Source organism: Ambystoma mexicanum, chromosome 1p, assembly GCF_040938575.1.
Source record: "Ambystoma mexicanum isolate Mex_15411 chromosome 1p, UKY_AmexF1_1, whole genome shotgun sequence".
NCBI classification, from domain to species: Eukaryota; Metazoa; Chordata; class Amphibia; order Caudata; family Ambystomatidae; genus Ambystoma; species Ambystoma mexicanum.
The window spans coordinates 28,329,859-28,352,701 of NC_090921.1; the positions used below are offsets into that span (position 1 = coordinate 28,329,859).

General features: G+C 49.7%; 1 protein-coding gene across 4 annotated transcripts in view; it reads left to right on the forward strand.

The window, feature by feature from the left end:
* Positions 1–22,843, forward strand: part of LOC138564919 (zinc finger protein 713-like) — a 122,683-nt gene that overhangs the window by 16,926 nt on the left and 82,914 nt on the right. For 2 of the 4 annotated variants that reach the window (XM_069642941.1, XM_069642942.1), the window contains exon 3: positions 5,843–5,953. The exons of the other annotated variants lie outside the window; for them this stretch is intronic. In XM_069642941.1, coding sequence (XP_069499042.1) covers positions 5,843–5,953 — 111 coding nt within the window. The remainder of the gene's footprint in view (positions 1–5,842; positions 5,954–22,843) is intronic. 4 annotated transcript variants of the gene reach the window in all.

The window sequence follows — 22,843 nt, forward strand, 5'->3', positions numbered from 1 at the left end:
CTTCTCAAGATTGTACTGCGTCGATCGGAACTCCAGGGAGGAGTCCATGGTCGGCCAAGCAGTGCTGCGCAACCTGTTCGCTTAAGGTGAGCCTGGTGAGGAGGTAAGAGATGCTTAGTGTTGAGTTGTTGTATTGCTTAATGTTGAGCCTGTTGCCACCTCCCGTGGTTGTGCATGTGTATACTGCTATGTATTCTTTTATTCATGAGCATGTGAATCCATGCCAGACCCCATGCTGGAGAAGGAACAAGTTACTTACCTGTAACTGTTGTTCTCCAGCATGGGTCTGGCATGGATTCACATGCGAACCCTCCCACCTACCCCTCTGCGGCTCTTCGCTTGGTCATACTGCCACTTGGCGTGCTACCAAATCTGAGGATGGCTGCCGGAGGCGGGGCTTAGGGAGAGGGCAGTCATTGGCTGGGGGCAGTATGACCCAGAGATCAGTGATAGGTTACTGCTAAGAAAGACAGATCAGAAACGAAACTGATACTGATTTTTTCTTTACCTAGGATTCCCAGCCTGACGACATGGAATATTCATGAGCATGTGAATCCATGCCAGACCCATGCCGGAGAACAACAATTACAGGTAAGTAACTTGTTCCATCTAGGAAGCACATAATGCTGTACAGCAAGAGGATGCAGCACTATGATATACTTGGAATAATATGGGCACTGTTAGGGCATTATGAGAAACTGAGGTTTGCTGCCAGGCGATGCACGTTACGAGGGGCAAAGTATGGGTCAAGGGTGCTCTGCAGATGTGCTCCTCCGTCTCCAGTGATCTGATTCCACTTAAGCCGCACCCGTGATTCCCTCAGATTTTACTCCTCTTGCATAGAAGGTGGCAAAGGTTTCCCTTTCAATCTCTCCAGAAGATCGTAGAGGAGCCGAATCACTTCTTTTTATTGTTTTTATAATGTACAAACCAAGCCCACAGTATCAGGGCGCAGGACAATTAATTCAAATAGAACTGATAAAAGTAAAGTTTCAAAGGTCAAAGTTTTAACCAGGAAACCAAAAGGTGTTTAGTTTTTTCCTAAAAAGCAGGAGGAAAGGAACCGCTTGTAGTTTAGGAAAGAGAATGTTCCAGAGGTGAGGAATTGGAATAGAGCATTATTATTTTGAAATTCCGGCTCTAGGAATTTTCAGATGTAAAGATCGGCTCGGCCAACGCTTCTTGTTCTGGTTACTGGGTCAGAATGCCACATGTGAGGGGAGATTACCCTGAGCTCTAAGCATTAAGATCATTTTTAGAAATAAAACGATGCTGGTAGCTCTGACTCTGAAAGTAAGGTCTGCTAATCAGATCTCTTCCGCCACACCCTTTGTAATGCTCCACCCTAAAAAGCAAACTGCATACCTCCCAGCAGCTGCCTTGTGGTTTGGCAATATGGCAGTCAAGAGATGGCATGTGTATTCTTGCCAGCGGCTGCTGGGATCAACAGTGCGGCAGCCAGGATCTGTCTTTAACCGGGTGGGGCAGACCAGACCTGCTTCTAAATTGGATTTTATAATTGTGGGGCCCAGTATGTGGTGGCATATGAGCCATGTCCGTCCATGAGACAGTGGTCTTTGGAGCCCACGATTATATTGGCCAAAACAAAATCACACATGGGTGGTAATTGCAGAGCCTCTTTGATGTAGCCAGACATAAGAGCGAGCTTTCCAGTAAGTGAAGGGTTCCACCATCCCGGGAATATCCATGGCTCCCAAACCTCCTGTTCCCATGGACCCTATTCAGTAGACGAAGCCCTCTGGGTATGACGGCACCAGGTAGACTATTCTGAAACAGCCAGAACGATGCCTCTTAAGAAGGACTGGAAGGAATCCAGTCCACTGTAGAATACTGGCCATTTAAAGAAGGGGCGAGCACACTCCACTATTTGGCTCCTCTGTGGACACTTGAAGAGGAAGTATTCATCTGGAACCTGTTTAGGTGTACAGTATCCTCCTAAGTCCTCCACCACAGCGTTGAAAACTAAGATCTCCATGGAAGAGTCAAGCTCTTCCCCTGAACCATCCCAAGGGAATATTTGTGGTGATGGGCTGGATGGATAAGGCCCACTGCTGCTGATAACACTCGAACCTGCATGCTGGAGGTGACGGAATACTGCAACTGCTCTCCAAAACCCTTTCTGGCTGGGAAGTGAAGAAGAAAATGACTTAACCTTGTCTCTGGAGACCCTGGGTGGGGTCCCTCAGCGCCCGTAAGTCTGGACCTTGTTGCGAGTATGGCAGGCAGTGTGTTCAATTGCAGTTGTCATTCTGAGCTGCCTGGTGTTATGCTGTAAATGCATGGAAGGGCCAGGGCACCGTATCCTTGTCCTTTACTGCCTTTTATCATGTGTTCTGTCTTGTTCTCTGCACAGGAGTTCATGTGGGACTCCTGGGGGTGCAGCTCTCTTTTGGTTTTGGTGAACGGACCCATGGGATACCCTTATGGCACCCATGGGTGGGGGTACAACCCTGTGCCCCTAGTGTATGTTTTTGGGCACCTGTGTGTGGCCCACAGAGCAGGGTACGTGCTGGTGGCAGCTCTGTGCTGAAATGACTGGTGCCCTGAGCGTCCTCCATTTTGGGATGCCCAGGCCCTGTCATTGGAATTGGTAGATTCATGATGGAGACAAAATGGCCCCCGTGGCCTCTTGCCTTCCATCGCCTGTTACCTTGATCTTCCCGAAGTCCCGGGAAGCCCTGACTCTGTCCCTTCCCCCTGACTGGCTGTTGGGTGGAAGTTCCATATATGGTAGTGTGGGAAAGTGCCGACCAGACTGGCTGGAGCCTTCCCAACGACCGTATGTTGTGGTTACACCTGTGGGTGGGACCTGGGTGAATGGAGTGTGTGACGAATATGCACTTCTTGTTGTTGATGTCTGGTATCTAGTGTTTGACACAATGACTAAGACAGCCCTACCCGAAACTGGTATGAATGCAGTGTGTAGTGTTGTATGGCTGGGTATTTGTCTGAATCCACATTCTGTGTTATGAGTGTCTGGATGGAGAAGAATGGCCTGAATGCACTGTGCGCCTGATTGGCTGACAGACTGCTGAATGCCGTTTGTAGTGATTGGATGCTCGAGTGTGACCCAGCGGAATGAATGGGAGAATCAAAATGGTCGAAAAAAAAGGTTGAATTTATTTATTTATATATATTTTTTTAGTTTGTTTGCTTAAAAATAATTTTAATAAAGAAAAAGGGGGGTTGGAGGGAACCCCCCCCCCATAAAATAAAAAAAATAAAAAATTCAACCTTTTTTTTCTCGACCATTTTACATCGATCAAATGGTCATTCGACCATTTGGTTTTTGACCAAATGACTGGTAACCCAACAACATATCTGGGGACTTCTCACTGCTAGGAATCGTGTTCAGAAGTGTTCAGAGCTGAAGTCCAAACTACGAACAGTAACTGGAGTGAAACTGACGCTTGAATTTGAAGCCCTGCTGGAAGAGAAGAATTGCTGTTGCTCTCCTTCATCAATCTGAAAGCTGCTGTGTCTCCAAGGACTGACCCAGAGAGGACCTGGTAAGGCACCCTCTTCCCGAGCTACAAGGGACCATAGTGCATCAGCTGATCTTTGCCAAAGCTCCCTGGTAGACAGACCTTCGACAGGCTGCCGACTCGAGACGGGGACTGCCGCGGAATCCCAAGGAGAAGTGCCCAGACTGTTGTCCGCCACTGTCGACGACTGCCGTCGCCGACCAGAGCCGCCATGCTCACGTTTGCATAAGAACTCTTGATCCAAGGACGCTCTCGTCCGCATAGTCACCCGCTTTATCCCACTGGAGAAGGCCAGACCATCGACGCGCCGAGGAGTATCCGCCGGTGGGTTTCCCACCACCCAAAGACCACAGAGACGCCGACGACACAACGTCCTTGCTGGGCCACAGTTCTTCAAACTCTTTGTGGTCCAGAACTATCGACATCGAGGTGCCCCGCACGTCTCTTCCTTGCAGGACGTTTACGCTTCCCCGTCAACGAGCACCGCTAGGAACGAAGCTGCCACTTCACCGTCGTAGCTCACCCTGTTCTCCGTCGGACGTTCGACGACCCGTGACTCCTGCCTTAAAGGGAGGGCACTCAAGAAGGGCCATCGATTCCCTGATGAGGAACACTACAAGGCCAGTTACCTTGGGGTTGCAGAACGATTGGAAAGTCTCTTGTAAACAATATATGGACTGGGCTTGTGATATATCTTTATTCTACAGGTTGCCCAGGTGGGGGGCGAGGGGATCTCCACACACAACTGTGTCTAGGTATCAGGGCCAGTATTCTGCCAATTGTTCTAACCAACTGCTTTCCTCTTACCTCTATTGTTGGTTTCCTTGACAAACTGATTTGTGTGCCATTTAACCGTACAGTTGATGCACTTTAAAGAGATCTAATAGTAATTGTGGTACTACTTAGAACTGTATATTTGCCATTATAGATAACCGAGTACAAAGTGCGCTATCGTGATATTGTATATAACCTTGAATATTAATTATATAAAGACTGTGCTTTAACCGATACAGTGTGCGGGCATTCCTTTGTGGGTGCTTGGGGACTACATTGTACTTAAGAACCAGCCCACATCGCCTCCTGAGAAGCTAGGCCTTGATTGCTCGACCATGTACCAATAATAGAGAATCTTGGCTGGGGTCCTCTGTGCCTCTCCTCTACCATATAGAGTGCGGAAGTACAGACCCCCCTCCGGCGTCTTTTCCAACTGGCACTCACAGTTAAAAGTAAACCCTGCCTGTCATGCGAAAAAATTGAGAAAGAATGAAAAACAGCCTTCAAATTGTGTAGTAGTTTTCCTAGAACTTGAGCTGTGCAAGGGTTTCCCTTTTGAAGTTCAACAATTGCATCATTAATATGGTTTGAACTTGGTTCAAAAACAATAAAAAAAACATGGTTATAGAAGAACGTCATGGGTTGCCATGGTACGTGTTCCCTTGCTCGTGTGTGAGCGTGGTGGACTGGACGTATTTTCCACTAGTGCGGTACATGTCCTGCAGTTCACTTCTCCGGACTTCCCCATGTGGGTTGCCAACACTGCTTTCATGGAGGTGGTGTTAATCGTGGTGATGCCTTCCTCTTTTCCCCATTCATTCCTCTTTTTGCATGGACCCGCTAATGGGTGGTACACCATGTAAGCCCTGCTGTCCTGGTCACCCTTTATATGCCGGGAAGACCCTTGCAACCTCCTTAACTCAAGTCTTCTGCTGCTGTCTCTTCCCTAGAGCCTCCCTTGCTTTCTCCCACTTCGGCCTCACCTCTCGTCATGCCCTAATGTTCACACCTGTGGCCGGAGAATTGCACATGCAGGGAGAAGGCCCGACCCGTATCCAGGAAAAGTAGTGGCACTTCCGAAGCCACGGCTCCTCGTCCAGAATCCGCGGCCTACAAACAATCGGTGGGACCTACCGTCCCTTTACCACTTCTGTTTAAGTGAAATGTGTTTTTATTATTAAACGGTCTAGTGCCTCTTGTGAACTGCATCACTTCATCCAGTTCCAAAGTGAGTGGAATTCATTCTCGTTTTGGATTATTGAGACATGTCAGTCTTTGGCTGAGAGTCACTTTCCAGTTCAGAGTACGATGTTACCCTGAGGTTTGGGAATCTATAAAGCTACAAACAGTGCCCCCCCTCACACTATGCTTACCCGCCTGTGCTATGATCATGGTGTGGTTGTGATGTGAAATCTGTTGAAAGCTTCTGGGGGCTGTTTTTCAAGCACTTCTTATTTGATGTGGGGGAGTTCAGTTCTTTCATTGTACCTCTGGCCACCCTGTAAAAGACCCAAGTGCATACAGAATGTCCAGTCAATGCAATCGCCTTTCTTTTTACTCAGGTCCTCTCATCACCACCACTGTCTGTTCATTGAGAGCCAAAGAGAAAGACCAGCTGCACTCAGTGGACACCCAGTCCCGTGAGAGGCGGCCCAGACTGACTCCTTCTCAGGGTGAGTATGAGATGTTCTCACAGCATGGCATTCTCCAGCAACCCGTGCAGGTGTAGGGGAGTGGGGGGTGGAGGGAGGAGAGATTATGAGGGAGGGGGGAGAGCCCCCCGGCCCAGGGAAGAGAAGAGAAAGACCAGCTGCGCCCAGTGGACACTGAAAGGCAGCCCAGACTGACTCCTTCTCAGGGTGAGTATGAGATGTGCTCACAGTATGGCATTCTCCAGCATCCCATGCTCTTGGGGGGATGGAGGGAGGGAGGGAGGGAGGGAAGGAAGGAGAAGGGGAAGAAAAAGACATATGCGCTGAAAGCAAGTTATAGGACGAAGAGAGAGTCCCGGTTAGGAGAGATTGAAAGAGAAGGTGCTGAGTCATACATTAAGTAGGGGTGCATCCAAGCACTAACTCAGGACCTATAGTAAGAAAAATAGCAATACTGTCAGAGGAGGAACACGCAAAAAGAAACTCATTGGGATTCTTTGCTGTCATTTTCATCTTGCTTTTTACCCTTTTTGGGTCTCCATGTGCTCTACAGACTGACCATCCAATCTTTCAAGTTTTCATTTATTTTCTCTGGAAAAGCATTCTGTTTTTTTTCTCCTTGCACCCTGACTGCTCTACCTGATGGCAACACCTATCCGAGCCTGCGCCACAGTGGCAGGTGCTTTCTAAGCCAATCAAAGTCCCTCTTTGGGGTATATGGAGTCAGCCTATACAGGCTTCAGATGTAATTCTAGCTGCCACTGTCAACCAGTGTGCCAGGCAGTGGGCCTTACGATGCATGTTGAATCATTTGGCCCCAGCGTTCTCAATCTAGTAGATCTGCCTGAATAGAGGGCATTGCAAGAATCACTCGTACAATCCTAGGGCTGAGAGACGGAAAAAGGTCCTGTGGAGAGAAAAAGCCTTTGCAGATGCCAAATCACAAAGTACTGTTTCCTGTCACTGCTGCTCCCTGACGCAATATATCTCGACGCCAAAAGCTACCAGAGTCCTGGTCTGATCCTGATAGTGTGTATGCCCCAGCGGCCTGCTTTACAGAGCTGTACTGACTTATGCCCCAGCGGCCTGCTTTACAGAGCTGTACTGATTTATGCCCCAGCCGCCTGCTTTACAGAGCAGTACTGATGGTGTGTGCGCCCCAGTGGCCTGCTTTACAGAGCTGTACTGACTTATGCCCCAGCGGCCTGCTTTACAGAGCTGTACTGACTTATGCCCCAGCGGCCTGCTTTACAGAGCTGTACTGATTTATGCCCCAGCCGCCTGCTTTACAGAGCAGTACTGATGGTGTGTGCGCCCCAGTGGCCTGCTTTACAGAGCTGTACTGACTTATGCCCCAGCGACCTGCTTTACAGAGCTGTACTGACTTATGCCCCAGTGGCCTGCTTTACAGAGCTGTACTGACTTATGCCCCAGTGGCCTGCTTTACAGAGTTGCACTGACTTATGCCCCAGTGGCCTGCTTTACAGAGCTGTACTGATTTATGCCCCAGTGGCCTGCTTTACAGAGCTGTACTGACTTATGCCCCAGCGGCCTGGTTTACAGAGCAGTACTGACTTATGCCCCAGTGGCCTGCTTTACAGAGCTGTACTGACTTATGCCCCAGTGGCCTGCTTTACAGAGCTGTACTGATTTATGCCCCAGCCGCCTGCTTTACAGAGCTGTACTGACTTATGCCCCAGTGGCCTGCTTTACAGAGCAGTACTGACTTATGCCCCAGTGGCCTGCTTTACAGAGCTGTACTGATTTATGCCCCAGCCGCCTGCTTTACAGAGCTGTACTGATGGTGCGTATGCCCCAGTGGCCTGCTTTACAGAGCTGTACTGACTTATGCCCCAGTGGCCTGCTTTACAGAGCAGTACTGACTTATGCCCCAGTGGCCTGCTTTACAGAGCCGTACTGACTTATGCCCCAGCGGCCTGCTTTACAGAGCAGTACTGATGGTGTGTGTGCCCCAGTGGCCTGCATTACAGAGCTGTACTGACTTATGCCCCAGCGGCCTGCTTTACAGAGCTGTACTGATTTATGCCCCAGCCGCCTGCTTTACAGAGCTGTACTGATTTATGCCCCAGTGGCCTGCTTTACAGAGCTGTACTGATGGTGCATGTGCACCAGCGGCCGGCTTTACAGAGCTGTACTGACTTATGCCCCAGCGGCCTGCTTTACAGAGCAGTACTGATGGTGCATGTGCACCAGTGGCCTGCTTTACAGAGCTGTACTGATGGTGTGTGTGCCCCAGTGGCCTGCTTTACAGAGCTGTACTGATTTATGCCCCAGCGGCCTGCTTTACAGAGCAGTACTGATGGTGCATGTGCACCAGCGGCCGGCTTTACAGAGCTGTACTGACTTATGCCCCAGCGGCCTGCTTTACAGAGCAGTACTGATGGTGCATGTGCACCAGTGGCCTGCTTTACAGAGCTGTACTGATGGTGTGTGTGCCCCAGTGGCCTGCTTTACAGAGCCGTACTGATTTATGCCCCAGCGGCCTGCTTTACAGAGCAGTACTGATGGTGCGTGTGCACCAGTGGCCTGCTTTACAGAGCTGTACTGACTTATGCCCCAGCGGCCTGCTTTACAGAGCAGTACTGATGGTGCATGTGCACCAGTGGCCTGCTTTACAGAGCTGTACTGACTTATGCCCCAGCCGCCTGCTTTACAGAGCTGTACTGATGGTGCTTATGCCCCAGTGGCCTGCTTTACAGAGCTGTACTGACTTATGCCCCAGCGGCCTGCTTTACAGAGCAGTACTGATGGTGTGTGTGCCCCAGCGGCCTGCTTTACAGAGCAGTAATGATGGTGTGTGTGCCCCAGCGGCCTGCTTTACAGAGCAGTACTGATGGTGTGTGTGCCCCAGTGGCCTGCTTTACAGAGCCGTACTGATTTATGCCCCAGCGGCCTGCTTTACAGAGCAGTACTGATGGTGTGTGTACCCCAGTGGCCTGCTTTACAGAGCTGTACTGACTTATGCCCCAGTGGCCTGCTTTACAGAGCCGTACTGACTTATGCCCCAGCGGCGTGCTTTACAGAGTAGTACTGATGGTGTGTGTGCCCCAGTGGCCTGCTTTACAGAGCCCTACTGACTTATGCCCCAGCGGCCTGCTTTACAGAGCAGTACTGATGGTGTGTGCGCCCCAGTGTCCTGCTTTACAGAGCCGTACTGACTTATGCCCCAGTGGCCTGCTTTACAGAGCCGTACTGACTTATGCCCCAGTGGCCTGCTTTACAGAGCAGTACTGATGGTGCATGTGCACCAGTGGCCTGCTTTACAGAGCCGTACTGATGCTGCTTATGCCCCAGTGACCTGCTGTACAGAGCCGTACTGATGCTGCTTATGCCCCAGTGGCCTGCTTTACAGAGCCGTACTGATGCTGTTTATGCCCCAGTGGCCTGCTTTACAGAGCCGTACTGATTTATGCCCCAGTGGCCTGCTTTACAGAGCCGTACTGACTTATGCCCCAGCGGCCTGCTTTACAGAGCAGTACTGATGGTGTGTGTGCCCCAGTGGCCTGCTTTACAGAGCCGTACTGATTTATGCCCCAGCGGCCTGCTTTACAGAGCAGTACTGATGGTGCATGTCCACCAGTGGCCTGCTTTACAGAGCAGTACTGATGGTGTGTGTACACCAGTGGCCTGCTTTACAGAGCCGTACTGACTTATGCCCCAGTGGCCTGCTTTACAGAGCCATACTGATGGTGCGTGTGCCCCAGTGGCCTGCTTTACAGAGCCGTACTGACTTATGCCCCAGCGGCCTGCTTTACAGAGCAGTACTGATGGTGCATGTGCACCAGCGGCCTGCTTTACAGAGCTGTACTGACTTATGCCCCAGCGGCCTGCTTTACAGAGCAGTACTGATGGTGCATGTGCACCAGTGGCCTGCTTTACAGAGCCGTACTGACTTATGCCCCAGCGGCCTGCTTTACAGAGCAGTACTGATGGTGTGTGTGCCCCAGCGGCCTGCTTTACAGAGCAGTACTGATGGTGTGTGTGCCCCAGTGGCCTGCTTTACAGAGCCGTACTGATTTATGCCCCAGCGGCCTGCTTTACAGAGCAGTACTGATGGTGCATGTGCACCAGTGGCCTGCTTTACAGAGCCGTACTGACTTATGCCCCAGCGGCCTGCTTTACAGAGCAGTACTGATGGTGTGTGTGCCCCAGCGGCCTGCTTTATAGAGCAGTACTGATGGTGTGTGTACCCCAGTGGCCTGCTTTACAGAGCCGTACTGACTTATGCCCCAGCAGCCTGCTTTACAGAGCAGTACTGATGGTGCATGTGCACCATCGGCCTGCTTTACAGAGCCGTACTGATACTGCTTATGCCCCAGTGGCCTGCTTTACAGAGCCGTACTGATGGTGCGTATGCCCCAGTGGCCTGCTTTACAGAGCCGTACTGATGGTGCGTATGCCCCAGTGGCCTGCTTTACAGAGCCGTACTGATACTGCTTATGCCCCAGTGGCCTGCTTTACAGAGCCGTACTGATGGTGCGTATGCCCCAGTGGCCTGCTTTACAGAGCCTTGCTGATACTGCTTATGCCCCAGTGGCCTGCTTTACCGAGCCGTACTGATGCTGCTTATGCCCCAGCGGCCTGCTTTACAGAGCCGTACTGATGGTGTGTATGCCCCAGTGGCCTGCTTTACAGAGCCGTACTGATGGTGATTTATGCCCCAGTGGCCTGCTTTACAGAGCAGTACTGATGGTGTGTGTGCCCAAGTGGCCTGCTTTACAGAGCCGTACTGACTTATGCCCCAGCGGCCTGCTTTACAGAGCCGTACTGATGGTGTGTGTGCCCCAGTGGCCTGCTTTACAGAGCCGTACTGACTTATGCCCCAGCGGCCTGCTTTACACAGCAGTACTGATGGTGCATGTGCCCCAGTGGCCTGCTTTACAGAGCCGTACTGATGGTGTGTGTACCCCAGTGGCCTGCTTTACAGAGCAGTACTGATGGTGTGTGTGCCCCAATGGCCTGCTTTACAGAGCCGTACTGACTTATGCCCCAGCGGCCTGCTTTACAGAGCAGTACTGATGGTGCATGTGCACCAGCGGCCTGCTTTACAGAGCCGTACTGATACTGCTTATGCCCCAGTGGCCTGCTTTACAGAGCCGTACTGATGCTGCTTATGCCCCAGTGGCCTGCTTTACAGAGCCGTACTGATGGTGCGTATGCCCCAGTGGCCTGCTTTACAGAGCCGTACTGACTTATGCCCCAGCGGCCTGCTTTACAGAGCCGTACTGATGGTGCGTATGCCCCAGTGACATGCTTTACAGAGCCGTACTGATGCTGCTTATGCCCCAGTGACCTGCTTTACAGAGCCGTACTGATGGTGCGTATGCCCCAGTGGGCTGCTTTACAGAGCCGTACTGATGCTGCTTATGCCCCAGTGACCTGCTTTACAGAGCCGTACTGATGGTGCGTATGCCCCAGTGGGCTGCTTTACAGAGCCGTACTGATGCTGCTTATGCCCCAGTGACCTGCTTTACAGAGCCATACTGATGCTGCTTATGCCCCAGTGGCCTGCTTTACAGAGCCGTACTGATACTGCTTATGCCCCAGTGGCCTGCTTTACAGAGCCGTACTGATGCTGCTTATGCCCCAGTGGCCTGCTTTACAGAGCCGTACTGATACTGCTTATGCCCCAGTGGCCTGCTTTACAGAGCCGTACTGATACTGCTTATGCCCCAGTGACCTGCTTTACAGAGCCGTACTGATGTTGCTTATGCCCCAGTGGCCTGCTTTACAGAGCCATACTGATGCTGCTTATGCCCCAGCGGCCTGCTTTACAGAGCCGTACTGATGCTGCTTATGCCCCAGCGGCCTGCTTTACAGAGCCGTACCGATAGTGTTTGTGTATCTTAATTTTATACAACTTTGGTGGAAATTATTTTATTTTGGTACCTGTGGTAAGTCTGAATCAGAAGACTGACAACATTTTGTGTTTCGTAACAATGGATTTATTGAAGTATGTAGTAGTCTTGCTCCGGAGGTGCAAGTACTATGCATGGGGAATCTAGTTGGGTTCTTTGGAATGTGTTGAGGTCATGGTAGCCGGGATGACTGTGTCTTCCTGGCTAACAAACGTACAACATTTTAGCGACACGGTGAAATGAAATGATTTTTTATTTATATCGCGGTCGTACAGAAGTGTTTCAGAGCGCGACCAGGCAAAAAGGGAGGGGAACAAGGGAGAGAAAAAAAAACTGAAACAAAACGCCGATCTTACTAGGCCCAGTGACATTTAAGAAAGCGCAAGTGCATGGGAAAGGAAAATGGAGGAAAAGTGCAAGGAAGAGGGGGTGGAAAGTGCGAAGCAGAGGAGAGAAAGCATAAATAAATATTAAAATAGAATAAATAATAAATAAGGGCTTTAAACCATGGTAGTGCAGCCAGCAAGAGGCAGGTGAAAGTTCGTCAGAAAGGTATATCTGATAAGTGCAGATGAAACGTGAGAGGGGGACTGTATGGGTACAGATACAGAACCCTAGTGCAGATGGTGGCCTGGAGGCAGTCAGGAGGGTGGCAGGGTGAGCAGGTACCTGGGCCCGAATGAACAGAGGGTGGGCAGGTGCACAGTGCCATGAAAAGAAACAGATCAACAGGGGAGAAGGGGGGCAAAGGCAGAGGCAAAGAGTAAGGTCTTGAGAAGTTTCCGGAACCAAAGATGTTTTTCCTCAAGTTTCAAGGTGGCCGGGAGGCTGTTCCAAAGGGAGGCACCAGCCGAAGACAGGGATCTACCCCCATCTCGTTTTTTTGCAAAATGACTAACCCTGAGGGAGTTGGAGGTAGAGGAGTGAGGGCTTGAGAGGGGAGGTATTTATGGAGGGATAGTTGAAGGTATTTTGGACCCAGGCTCCAGAAAGCCTTGTGGACAATGCAGAGGGTTTTAAGTTTAATACTTGCATCCACTGGAAGCCAATGAAGGGATATCAAGGCTGGAGAGATACAATCCCAGGGCTTGAGGCCAAGGACAAGTCTCGCAGTCCTGTTCTGGATTAGTTGTAGAGGGTGGAGAGTGGAGGCAGGTAGATTTAGGAAGAGGCTGTTACAGTAATCCAGTCTGGAAAGAACCAGAGCTTGGGAGACAGTGAGCTTTTGAGGGAAGGAGAGGAAAGGTAGAGTACCTCTAAGGAGGTGAAGTAAAAAATTAGTTTTTTTGGAGGCATCAGAGATGTGTGCAGAGAAGGAAAGTCTAGAGTCAAAGATAACCCTTAAGTTCTTAGCCGCGCAAGTGGGGGTGGGAGGAGGGCCAAGGGAGGCCGGCCAGAGAGTGAGAAGAAGGATGGAGTATCAGGTTTTGCCAATCTGGAGCCGGATAACTCTCGACGTGTAGCCGTAGAATTCTCCCTGCCAATGTCTCCCTTTATATTCCAAAAGGAAAACTACAAAGGTAGCAATTAGCCGAAAAACAGGATCGCTGCAGCAGCCGATGAGCAGGAGCCGTAAGGTGGTTCCTTGGAAACCCGGAGGACGACAGATGAAGACCCCCCCCCAATGGAACTCAGGAGGATTCGGATGCACTTCACAAGAGTAAGAACAAGGTACAATAAACACAGGGACCAGATCTAACTAGGAAAGAACATGACAGTACACCAAAGGACATCAAATGAATGGGTTTGGACACTTACCAACAGCTTTCCGATGTGTAGTTAGTGAGGAGCTCTGTACTACCCAGCCTACCCTATACCCGATGGCACGAGGACGCCTAAACGGTACAGCAGACAGTCTCTAGTCTGTACCTGTCCCGCCGGAACGAGGACACCTCACAAGCTAAAGTGTCAAGTGGAAGTCTCTAGTCCGGGCGCAAGTTACTGGGCAATGCAGGCTCTCTCCAGGTACTAGGTCAGAAAGCTTGACAAGTTGCGGGATGTTCCGGTTGCAGTGTAGAAATGAAGTCCGGGTCAGTGATGTGCGTTAGTGGTCAGTGACGGTAACGTTCCGAGTCGGCAATGTGTAAGCAGCGAAGTAACCAATTCAGCAGGCGGTTGCAGGTAAGGTAACGTAACCGTAACGTTCCGCGTCGGCAATGTTTGTTTGTTTGTTTATTTGATAATGCGCTCCAAGCCCTTGGGCAGCTGGGCGCAACAATACAAGTAGACTTGAAACTTAGTTACAGTGCCTGACACAGGCTATTACAAAACAGAGGTAACTTACAACATATGATACAAGTGATACAGTACATATAGGATCAAGATGGGTAAGCGTAGAAGAATACCGTCTTAACATATGTATAACATGATCAGCTAGATAAGGGTGAATAACGTTACATAACATTGTTGTGCAGCCATTTGAGAGCGGTACATCTAAATCTAGTGTAGGGTAATGGGCGTCTGAGGTCAGGTGGGAGTATGTTTCATGATTGTGCAGCTCTAACAGGGAAGCTAGATCCACCCGCTGTGGTAAGTTTGAATCTCGGGACTTCAAGTAAGAAGGTGTTGGCAGATCTCGTCAGTCGGTTTGAAGGTCTCCAGTTGATTCTTTCAGCTAGGTAGGGGGGTGCTTGATTGTTGAGGCATTTGGATGTTAGAGAAATAGTGTTAAGGAGGATTCTGTCCTTTATCTTTAGCCAGTGGACCTCAGTCCGGTGTTTGGAGATATGCTCTCTACGTGGGATATTCAAAGCTGCTCTTAGGGCATTATTTTGTAATCTCTGGAGTTTGGCAATGACCGACTTATTTGCACCTGAGTATAGGGCGTTGCAATAGTCCAGTCTGGACATGACAAGGGCATTGCCAAGGTGAGGCAGCTGGCACTGGACAGGAATGGTCTGGCAGCACGGATGAGTTTACACGTGTAAGTGGTTGCAGAGGCAAGGGAGTTCACTTGCTTTTTAAGGGTGAGAGCTGAGTCGAGGTAAAAACCTAGAGTTTTAACCTCTCGCATAACCTTAGTATTATTGTCGATGTTAAATGAGGCATAGTCCGGGGTGAGTTTAGCTAGGTTATGGTCTGATCCGAGGAGCAGGATTTCAGTTTTATCGTCGTTCAGGCAGAGGCCATGGGTGGCCATCCATGCCTGAATGAGGATGTATATTTTATTCACCAAAGCCAGGTCCACTTGAGGATCTGGGTATCATCTGCATAATTTGTGTAGGTGACACCCAGTATGTCCAACTTGTCGAACAATGGCTTGGTGGAAATGTTGTACGTAGTGGGTGAGACACAGGAGCCCTGTGGGACTCCACATGTAATTTGGATGGGATCGGCACAGGTAGAGGTGGAAAAGACTCTCATGGGCCGGTTGGCTAGAAAGGATTGGACCCATGCTATAGCTTCCCCTGTGAAATTGCAGCGAGCTTGAGGTGGTTGCATAAAACTGCATGATCCACCAAATCAAAAGCTGCTGACAAGTCCAGTAGGAGTAGCAGCGCTGTTTTCCCACTATCCTTGAATTCCTCAATTTTAGTTTTAAGATCTATCAAGGCTGTTTCAGTGCCATGGAGAGGGCGGAAGCCCGATTGGCGCAAGCCTAGTAGATGGTTAGCTTGTAAGTGATCTTGAATTTGGAGATAGGCTACTCTATCGATGATTTTTAGTAGGAAACGTACAGTGGTGATAGGCCTATAATTAGTTGGGATGGATGGATGGATGGATCAAGGGTTTGTTTCTTAAGAAGGGGGAGGACCCAGGATTCTTTTAGGTTAGCTGGCACTGTGTTGGATTTGAAAGAGGAGTTAATGAGCTTCGAGATAAACAGGGCTAAATCTCTGGCTGCGTCCTTTATTATTTGAGCTGGGCAACTGTCGCCCTTACAGTTGGAAGGCTTCAGTGAGAGGATAACCTTTTCAGTGTCGATGATGGAGATAGGTTTGAAGTTAAAAGGGGGGATAGTATTAGGTGCAGTCACTCGAGGTGCTTGTTGATCAGTAGGAGAGAGGGCGTCCTTTTTATTAGTTATTTTAAGCTGGAGGGTGGACATTTTATTCGATAGGGCGTTCTGTATGTTAGTGCACCATATCTTGTCCTTGGGGACCGTGTCAGTTGGTTGGATGGGGGATTCCATTTCCCGGAGGATGGCAAAAAGTTCCTTTGTATTAGATTTGGCATTAGTAATTCTGTCGTTGAATACATTTTTTTTTGTATTGATAATTTCTGTCTTGTAATATTTGGTGAATTGGGTTAAGTTAACTTTGTTGTCATCAGTAGGCGAATTGCGCCAGATAGTTTGGAGTTTTCGTTTCTGCTTTCTAAGGTCCTTAAGTTGGGGTGTGAACCAAGCATTAAGGTGGGCTTCTTGTTTAGCTTTGCGAGGTTTGGAGGTGCAATAGTATCTAGTGCATGAGGCATAGCTTTATTAAAGGTGTCTACTAGGGTGTCTGGGTGGGTATTGTCCTTCAGGCCATTGATGGTAGGCAGGAGGAGGGGGATGAGTTTTTCTGTAGTGATGTCTTTTTTACTTCTCGTGGGGAGTGGTAGTATCATTTTGATCATTTTAGGGCTGAGGAGGTCAAGTGTGGCAGTGAAATTTATTAGATAGTGGTCGGTCCATGGTTGAGGGATGATGTCAGTAATGACTATGTTGCAGTTAAGTTCAGATACCCAGTCAAGGGTTCTACCTTTAACATGTGTGGGGGTGAGGACTTTTTGGGTAAGGCCGTGGTCGTTTAGGATAGCTGTTATAGAGAGGGCATTTTTTATTATCTGGCTATTGAAGCCAATGTTAAAGTCGCCCAGCAACAGCGTTTGCGAGTGATTTTGGGTATTGTCAGCTATGAGGGTGGTAAGGTCATCTTCAAAGGTTCCCAAGGGACCTTGGGGGCCTATAGATCAAGTGAATAGTTAGCGTGCGGTTATTAGAGAGTTGCAATTTTGCTGAGAGTACTTCGCAGGAAGCACAGGGAGGTGAGGTGGTGAGTAAAAGTAAAAGTAGTTTTAGCGATGATGTCTAGGGCACCGCCTTTAGCATTGGGTCTATCTACTCTGTGGATCTGGTAATTGTCAGGTACGGCTAGCATCAGGGAGGGTCCTGCTGCCTCGTGGATCCAAGTTTCTGTTACGGCAAGGAGGTCGATGCTGCTGTTTAGTATGCCAGCAATTTCAGTTGCATGGGCTCCCATGGATCTGGCGTTGATAAGGGATCCAGTAAGTGATAAAGTATTCTTAGGAATAGGATAACTTGCAGATTTATCTGTGTGCTTGTTTCGACTCGGGTGTTTCTTTTTATGAAAGTGAGTGGGATTTGGGGTCGGAGTTGAGGGTTTCGTGGCTTGAATTTGCTTATCTAAGTGCGTCTGTATAGTTGGGGATCTAATGTGTGAGCAGCGAAGTATCAAACCAGCAGGCAGTGGCAGGTAAGGTAATGTTCTGAGTCGGCAAGTTGCAGAAGAGTTCAATGGAGGATCGAGGATACAGGGCGGTTCAGGAATGGACGAGGACAAGGTAGGGCAGAACAAAGTAATGGGAGCAAAAGGGGAAACAAGAACAAGATTTGGAGCGAAACCAGCCAGCGTTAAGATTAAAACAATCAGATGCGGCGAGTGCGGTCACCCAGAAGTGTTTTAACGGGTGGCCGTACGAGCGCGTGACTCCTCCCCCATAAAGCGCGATAGCGTTGTTTGTGGAGCGGCAGCCATAATCGCCATGGTAACGAGGTCGCTGAAGTTTTGCAGTGATATTGGCGTTGTGGAAGCTTTATGGCCTTACGTGTAGGATACTCGGAAGAAGGCAAAGTTTGAATGGGAGCCTTCCTCGGGTTATTCCTGACAGTGAGATGGTGTACCAATAAGGAGGATCTCAGTCTTGTTGGCATTTAGACATAGATCATTGGCGGCACACCAATTTTGAATGGCGATTCGACAATCAGAGATGAGGGAAGGAGAGGAGGAGGCTGAAGGAAACCTGAAAATGAGTTGGGTGTCGTCAGCATAGCACTGGAAAGTTGAGCAGAAAATTGAGATGCAGTAAGCAAGAGTTGCCAGGTATTGGTTGAAAATTGTCACAAAGACGATTGAGCAGGGTGGTATGGTTGACCGTGTCAAACGCAGAGGAGAAGTCAAGTAGGATGAGGACAGAGGGAATGTTAGAATCGAGGTTGGAGAGCAGGTTTTCACGGATGTTCAGGAGAGCATTTTCCGTACTTCTGGCAGCTCTGAAGCCAGATTGGTGGTCATGGAGGGAGCCAACAGAGACAGAATGGAGATTAAGCTGAGAGATGGCCAGCTTTTCCAGGAGCTTGCCCAAAAAGGGAGTAATGGAAATTGGGCGGTAGTTTGCCGGACATGACGGATCAGCAGTGGATTTCTTGAGGAGAGGAAGCACAAGGGAGTGTTTAAGAGGGGTGGGGAAAGAGCCAGAGGCAAAGGAGAGGTTGCAGAAATCAGCAAGGGCCGGCGCAAGGGTGTCAATGTGGTCCTTAATGGTTTTTTGAGGAACAGGGACAGACCTGTTTTGATGAGGTTTTCATAGATCAGACTTTTCTAGATATCTCATCAGGGGAAAAAAGAGGAAAGGAGGAGAAAGGGGGATGAGGTGTAGCTGAGGGAGGGTCAGCAGGCTGAGAAGGAGAGGGAGGAGGAGGGGGAGCGGAGAAGAGGGTGGACAGGATGTCCTGGGTTTTAGAGAGAAAGTGAGAGGCAAGGGCATTGCAAAGATCCTTGGAGGAGAGAGGAGGGGTGGAGACTGCAGCAGGGTTGGCCAGCTCCTTGCAGATTTTGAAAAGTTCAGCCGAGTTGTTAGATGCCGCAGAGACGCAGGCTTGTATGTGGACTCTCTTCTTAGTCTGGACAGAAAGTCGGTATTGCCTTTGGAGCAGGCGGCAGGCCAGTTTGTCAGAGGATGAGCAAGAAGCCCTCCATTTCCTTTCCGCCACCCTACACTTCTGTTTAAGTGTAGCTAGGTCAGAGACATACCAAGAATTGCACTTGGCTTTGGACTTCAAACGGATCCTCATGATGGGGGCAAGAGTATCAAGAGTAGCAGAAATAGAGTAGAGAAGAGAGAGGGCTGTGTCAGGGTGTGAGTCAGCCTGAGGTGGAGAAGGGGGGGAGAAGGTTGCAGCAAAGGCCTCGACTGACACACGCTTCATGGGCCGGATATCTGAGAAGGTGGGTGGCAATCTAGGAGTGGACTTGGCTTGGGGGGAGGAGATGGAGAGATGATAGGAGAGAAGGCAGTGATCACTCCAGGAGAGAGGAGTGGTAAGGGGGTGCATAGGGGAAGGCCGGATGAGATCAAGACATCAAGTGTGTGGCCAGCCAAGTGAGGCGGGTGGAAGGAAGGATGGAGAGGGAGAGTGAATAGCAGAGGTTGCGAAAGATTGAAGATGAGGGACAGGTAGAATCAAGATGAATGTTGAGGTCACCAAGGAGGAGAAGTTGAGTGGTGGAGGCCAAGAGGGAAGAGGAGAGGTCAGCCCACTCAGAGAGAAAAGAGGTGATTTGACCAGGGGGCCGGTAGAGAGTAGCAACAGTAAGAGAGTGGCTAGAAGAGAGAGAGAGCCTGCAGACTAGGCATTCAAACGAGGAGTAAGCTTGAGTGAGAATGAGAGAGGCAGGGATCCACTCAGGGAAGATAAGGGCTACACCCCCTCCAGGCCGATTGGATCTGGGAGCTGAGAGGATCTTGTAGCCATCGGGGAAGAGAGTGTCAAAACTCGTGGTAGAGCTGTACATCAATGTCGAATTCTTATAGGAGGTTTGGAAGGAGCTTGAGATGGGGCAAAGGAGGAGGCGGAGGAGGGCAAGGTAGCCAGAGGAAGAGAGTAGGGGACAGCTGGAGATGAGAGGAAGTTGATGAGGCGAGGGAACTGCCTATAAAGAGGAGGAGGTTAGCCTGAGGGCCTTGCACCATGACGGTACCATTTAGATAGATGTTAATAAAGAAGGAACGAAAAAGAGGATGTCAGTGAGGGTTTGTCTGGCAGAGGCGCTGGAATAGGTATCAGCAATGGGGAGACCAGGGTTAGAAACCAAGATATCCTTTTTGAATTTCTTCTTACCAGACTTAGTGAGAAGGGAAGGGAAGTCGATAGAGAAACAGTTGGAATAGATAGGAGAAACAGATAATGCCATGGGCAGGTAGAGAGAGGAGGCAGTAGGAGAAATATACAAGGTATGGAGTGGTCACTGGGCTAGCAGGTAGCAATGTAGGTGAACAAAAACTCACCCAAATTTGACTTTCCCAAAATACACCCAAAATTGAACTTTCCCAAACCACACCCAAATGTGACTTTCCCAAACCACACCCAAAATTGAACTTTCCCAAACCACGCCCAAAATTGACTTTCCCAAACCACGCCCAAAATTGACTTTCCCAAAAACACACCCAGATATTGAAATTCAAGGCAATTGCTAAGGCACCAATTGGTAAATGAAATGAGGTGGGATCATAGGTGAGTGCTCAGACGAGAGCATGAAGGGAAGACCAGTTAGGGAAACTAACCAATAGATGGGGAAGGAAACTGGACAGTCGTGGAAGTCCAGGTTCATAGTAGAAAAGAGATGGCAACCCCAGGGAGGGTCAGGCTGTTGTATTAGCATCCCGGAAAGCAGACAGGGAAGCTGACAGGGGCCTTAGAAGTGGGCATCTGAACAACAGGCTGGCTCCCACCTCTGGTGCCACTGATAGGTCGATCAGAGGTAGCCAATGGACAGGTGACTAGGGTAGGCAACTTGGGCTGCAATAAAATCAGGCATCCATTTTAGAAGCGGTTCTAACCCCCTAGGAATGGTAGAACAAAAAGCACACAGGTCGTGCAAATCAGGAGCACACACAGCTACATGCTGGGTCTTCAAAGGTGTGCTGAAGCAGGAACCAGGTGCTGGATCTGTGGCGGACGGAGTAGCAGGGAACAGTTACTGCCCTCCAGAAATTTCCATCCACACCGAGGGGCCAACTAGAGGCAGGGACCTTGCCGGGTGGCGAGTGGTTGTAACTGAGAGCTGGCAGACCGGGCAGGGCCAGAATCAACAATCCAACTGATAGCTGACAGGACACGGTGAGTAAGGGCCCCGGGTGGAGCAGGAGCAACCTGGGGTCAGAGAAGAGCCCTGGGTGGCACACACCCAGCTGAAGCTTTTTGTGGTTAATCTGACCCCCCCATTGTCAGGCTGAGTGGGTGATGGATCCTGTCCCCGATTGAGGGGTGCTCAGATATTGGAATCCATCGACTCGAGGCTTGAGCACGAAGAGTAGGCAACACATTTTTCTATATAATGTACCCCTTTGAGTAATACAAAATACACCCAAAGGAGTCTATTAGTGGGAAAAATGGAACACCAGCCGAGGATCGCAGCAGGACGTAAGACCAGGCGTATGATGTGACTGTAAAAGAACAGGGCACGTGTAAGAGGCGTAGAGGATACAAACAATACAGTGTACCCAATAGCAATTAAACTGACCTGATGGAAGGGTGAGGATAACGTGACTGATGGAAGGATGAGGAATACTGGCCCATGCACTGTGGGCGTCCCGGAATGGTAAGTGGATTTCAGTTTGTCACCCCTGGATGGATAGCTGTGACTGCAAGAGTTGATCCGAGTGTTACGAGGAAGTTAGGATGTCTTTTGAGAGTCCGAATGCTCCGAGGGTAGAAAAAGGTTTCCTACACTGCCGAAACGAGGATGCCTGATTCTAAGGTGGCGCCGGACCCGACGGCACGCAGACGCCTAGTTGTTGTAGAATGCACAATAGGCAGTCTCTAGTTCATGCGTGCATTGTCCATGAATCAAAGGAAGTCCAGAAAACAAAATAGGTTCGGTAACAGGCTGGCAATAATCAAAACAGAACATCAGGGCAAGCACACAGAGTTGTAATACGAGTCGGTGACCAGACGGGCAAGCGTGAATTGAAGTCGAAATGCGGACGGAATAAGGGAGGCAAAAATATGTCGGCAACGTCAAGGCAGAAGTAGCAGGGGTTAGACAATAGCAATCCGAGGACAAGAAGCAAGGTCAGCAACAAACATCAATCCAAGGGCATCACAATAACAAGGCTAAGAAGTATAATCATAAGCGCTGTGGCCATGAATGTTGGGGGTTTTAAACACAGAGTCACATGATGTTACCAACGCGCGCAACGTGACATGGAGCGTGAAACGGACGCCTGTCTCCACGGCAACCGCCAACGCTCCAGTATTAGGGTTTTCCCTGTGACATAGACTCCATGAGAGATGCCTGGAAAGAGTTGTCTGGAGTTGTTCAAGAAGCTGTGATGCCTAATTAAGGTACATGGATGAGTATTCTATCTTTTTGCAATGTCGTCAGTTATACCTTTGTTGTAACCATTACGCTGATTCATGACATCAGAGCCCCGGAGCACCTGCTCCGGTGTGGCTGCGGTGTCAGGAGTGTGTGTTTTGGACCCGCGGGGCACTGGAGGTGTTGCTGGGTCCGCAGGGAGAGACATATCAGTGTTCCAGTCAGATGGCTCAATGCAGTTGTGGAGAGCATTGTGCGAAAGACTTCGTGGCTAGTCAAAGGCGCCAGGTACACCTGAAATGGCACTCCGGGGGCATCACGGAGGAGTGTTCAGCACAGCCCAGGGTGTCGGATAGTCGCCAGCAGGGCAGGCAGAGAGGAGACCGCATAATAGAGTTTTGTTGTGTGCCTCAAACTCCACTGAATGTATTTCCTTGTCGACTTCTGGGGAAGAAATGTCGCTGATGTCAGTGGGCCCAACACAGCTAAGAGCTGCTGTGTGGAGGGTCAATTTGGTGTATCCCAGGAGTGTGTCATGTGCGCAGGTGTGGGTCTGCACAGGGGTTATGTTTGCCTTCCCTGTAATAGATTTGTGGGAAATCTAAGAGAATGTGACCCAGATCTTTGGGAGTTCTACATGCAAAGCAAGGATCTCAGCGTTACGAATGAGGAATAGCTGAGGATGTTGTGTTTTGGGGCCTGTCATGTTAACCATGTGTTTTGTGTGTGGCCCTGGGGGCTTTAGGTTAGCTGGGTTTGGCATGGGC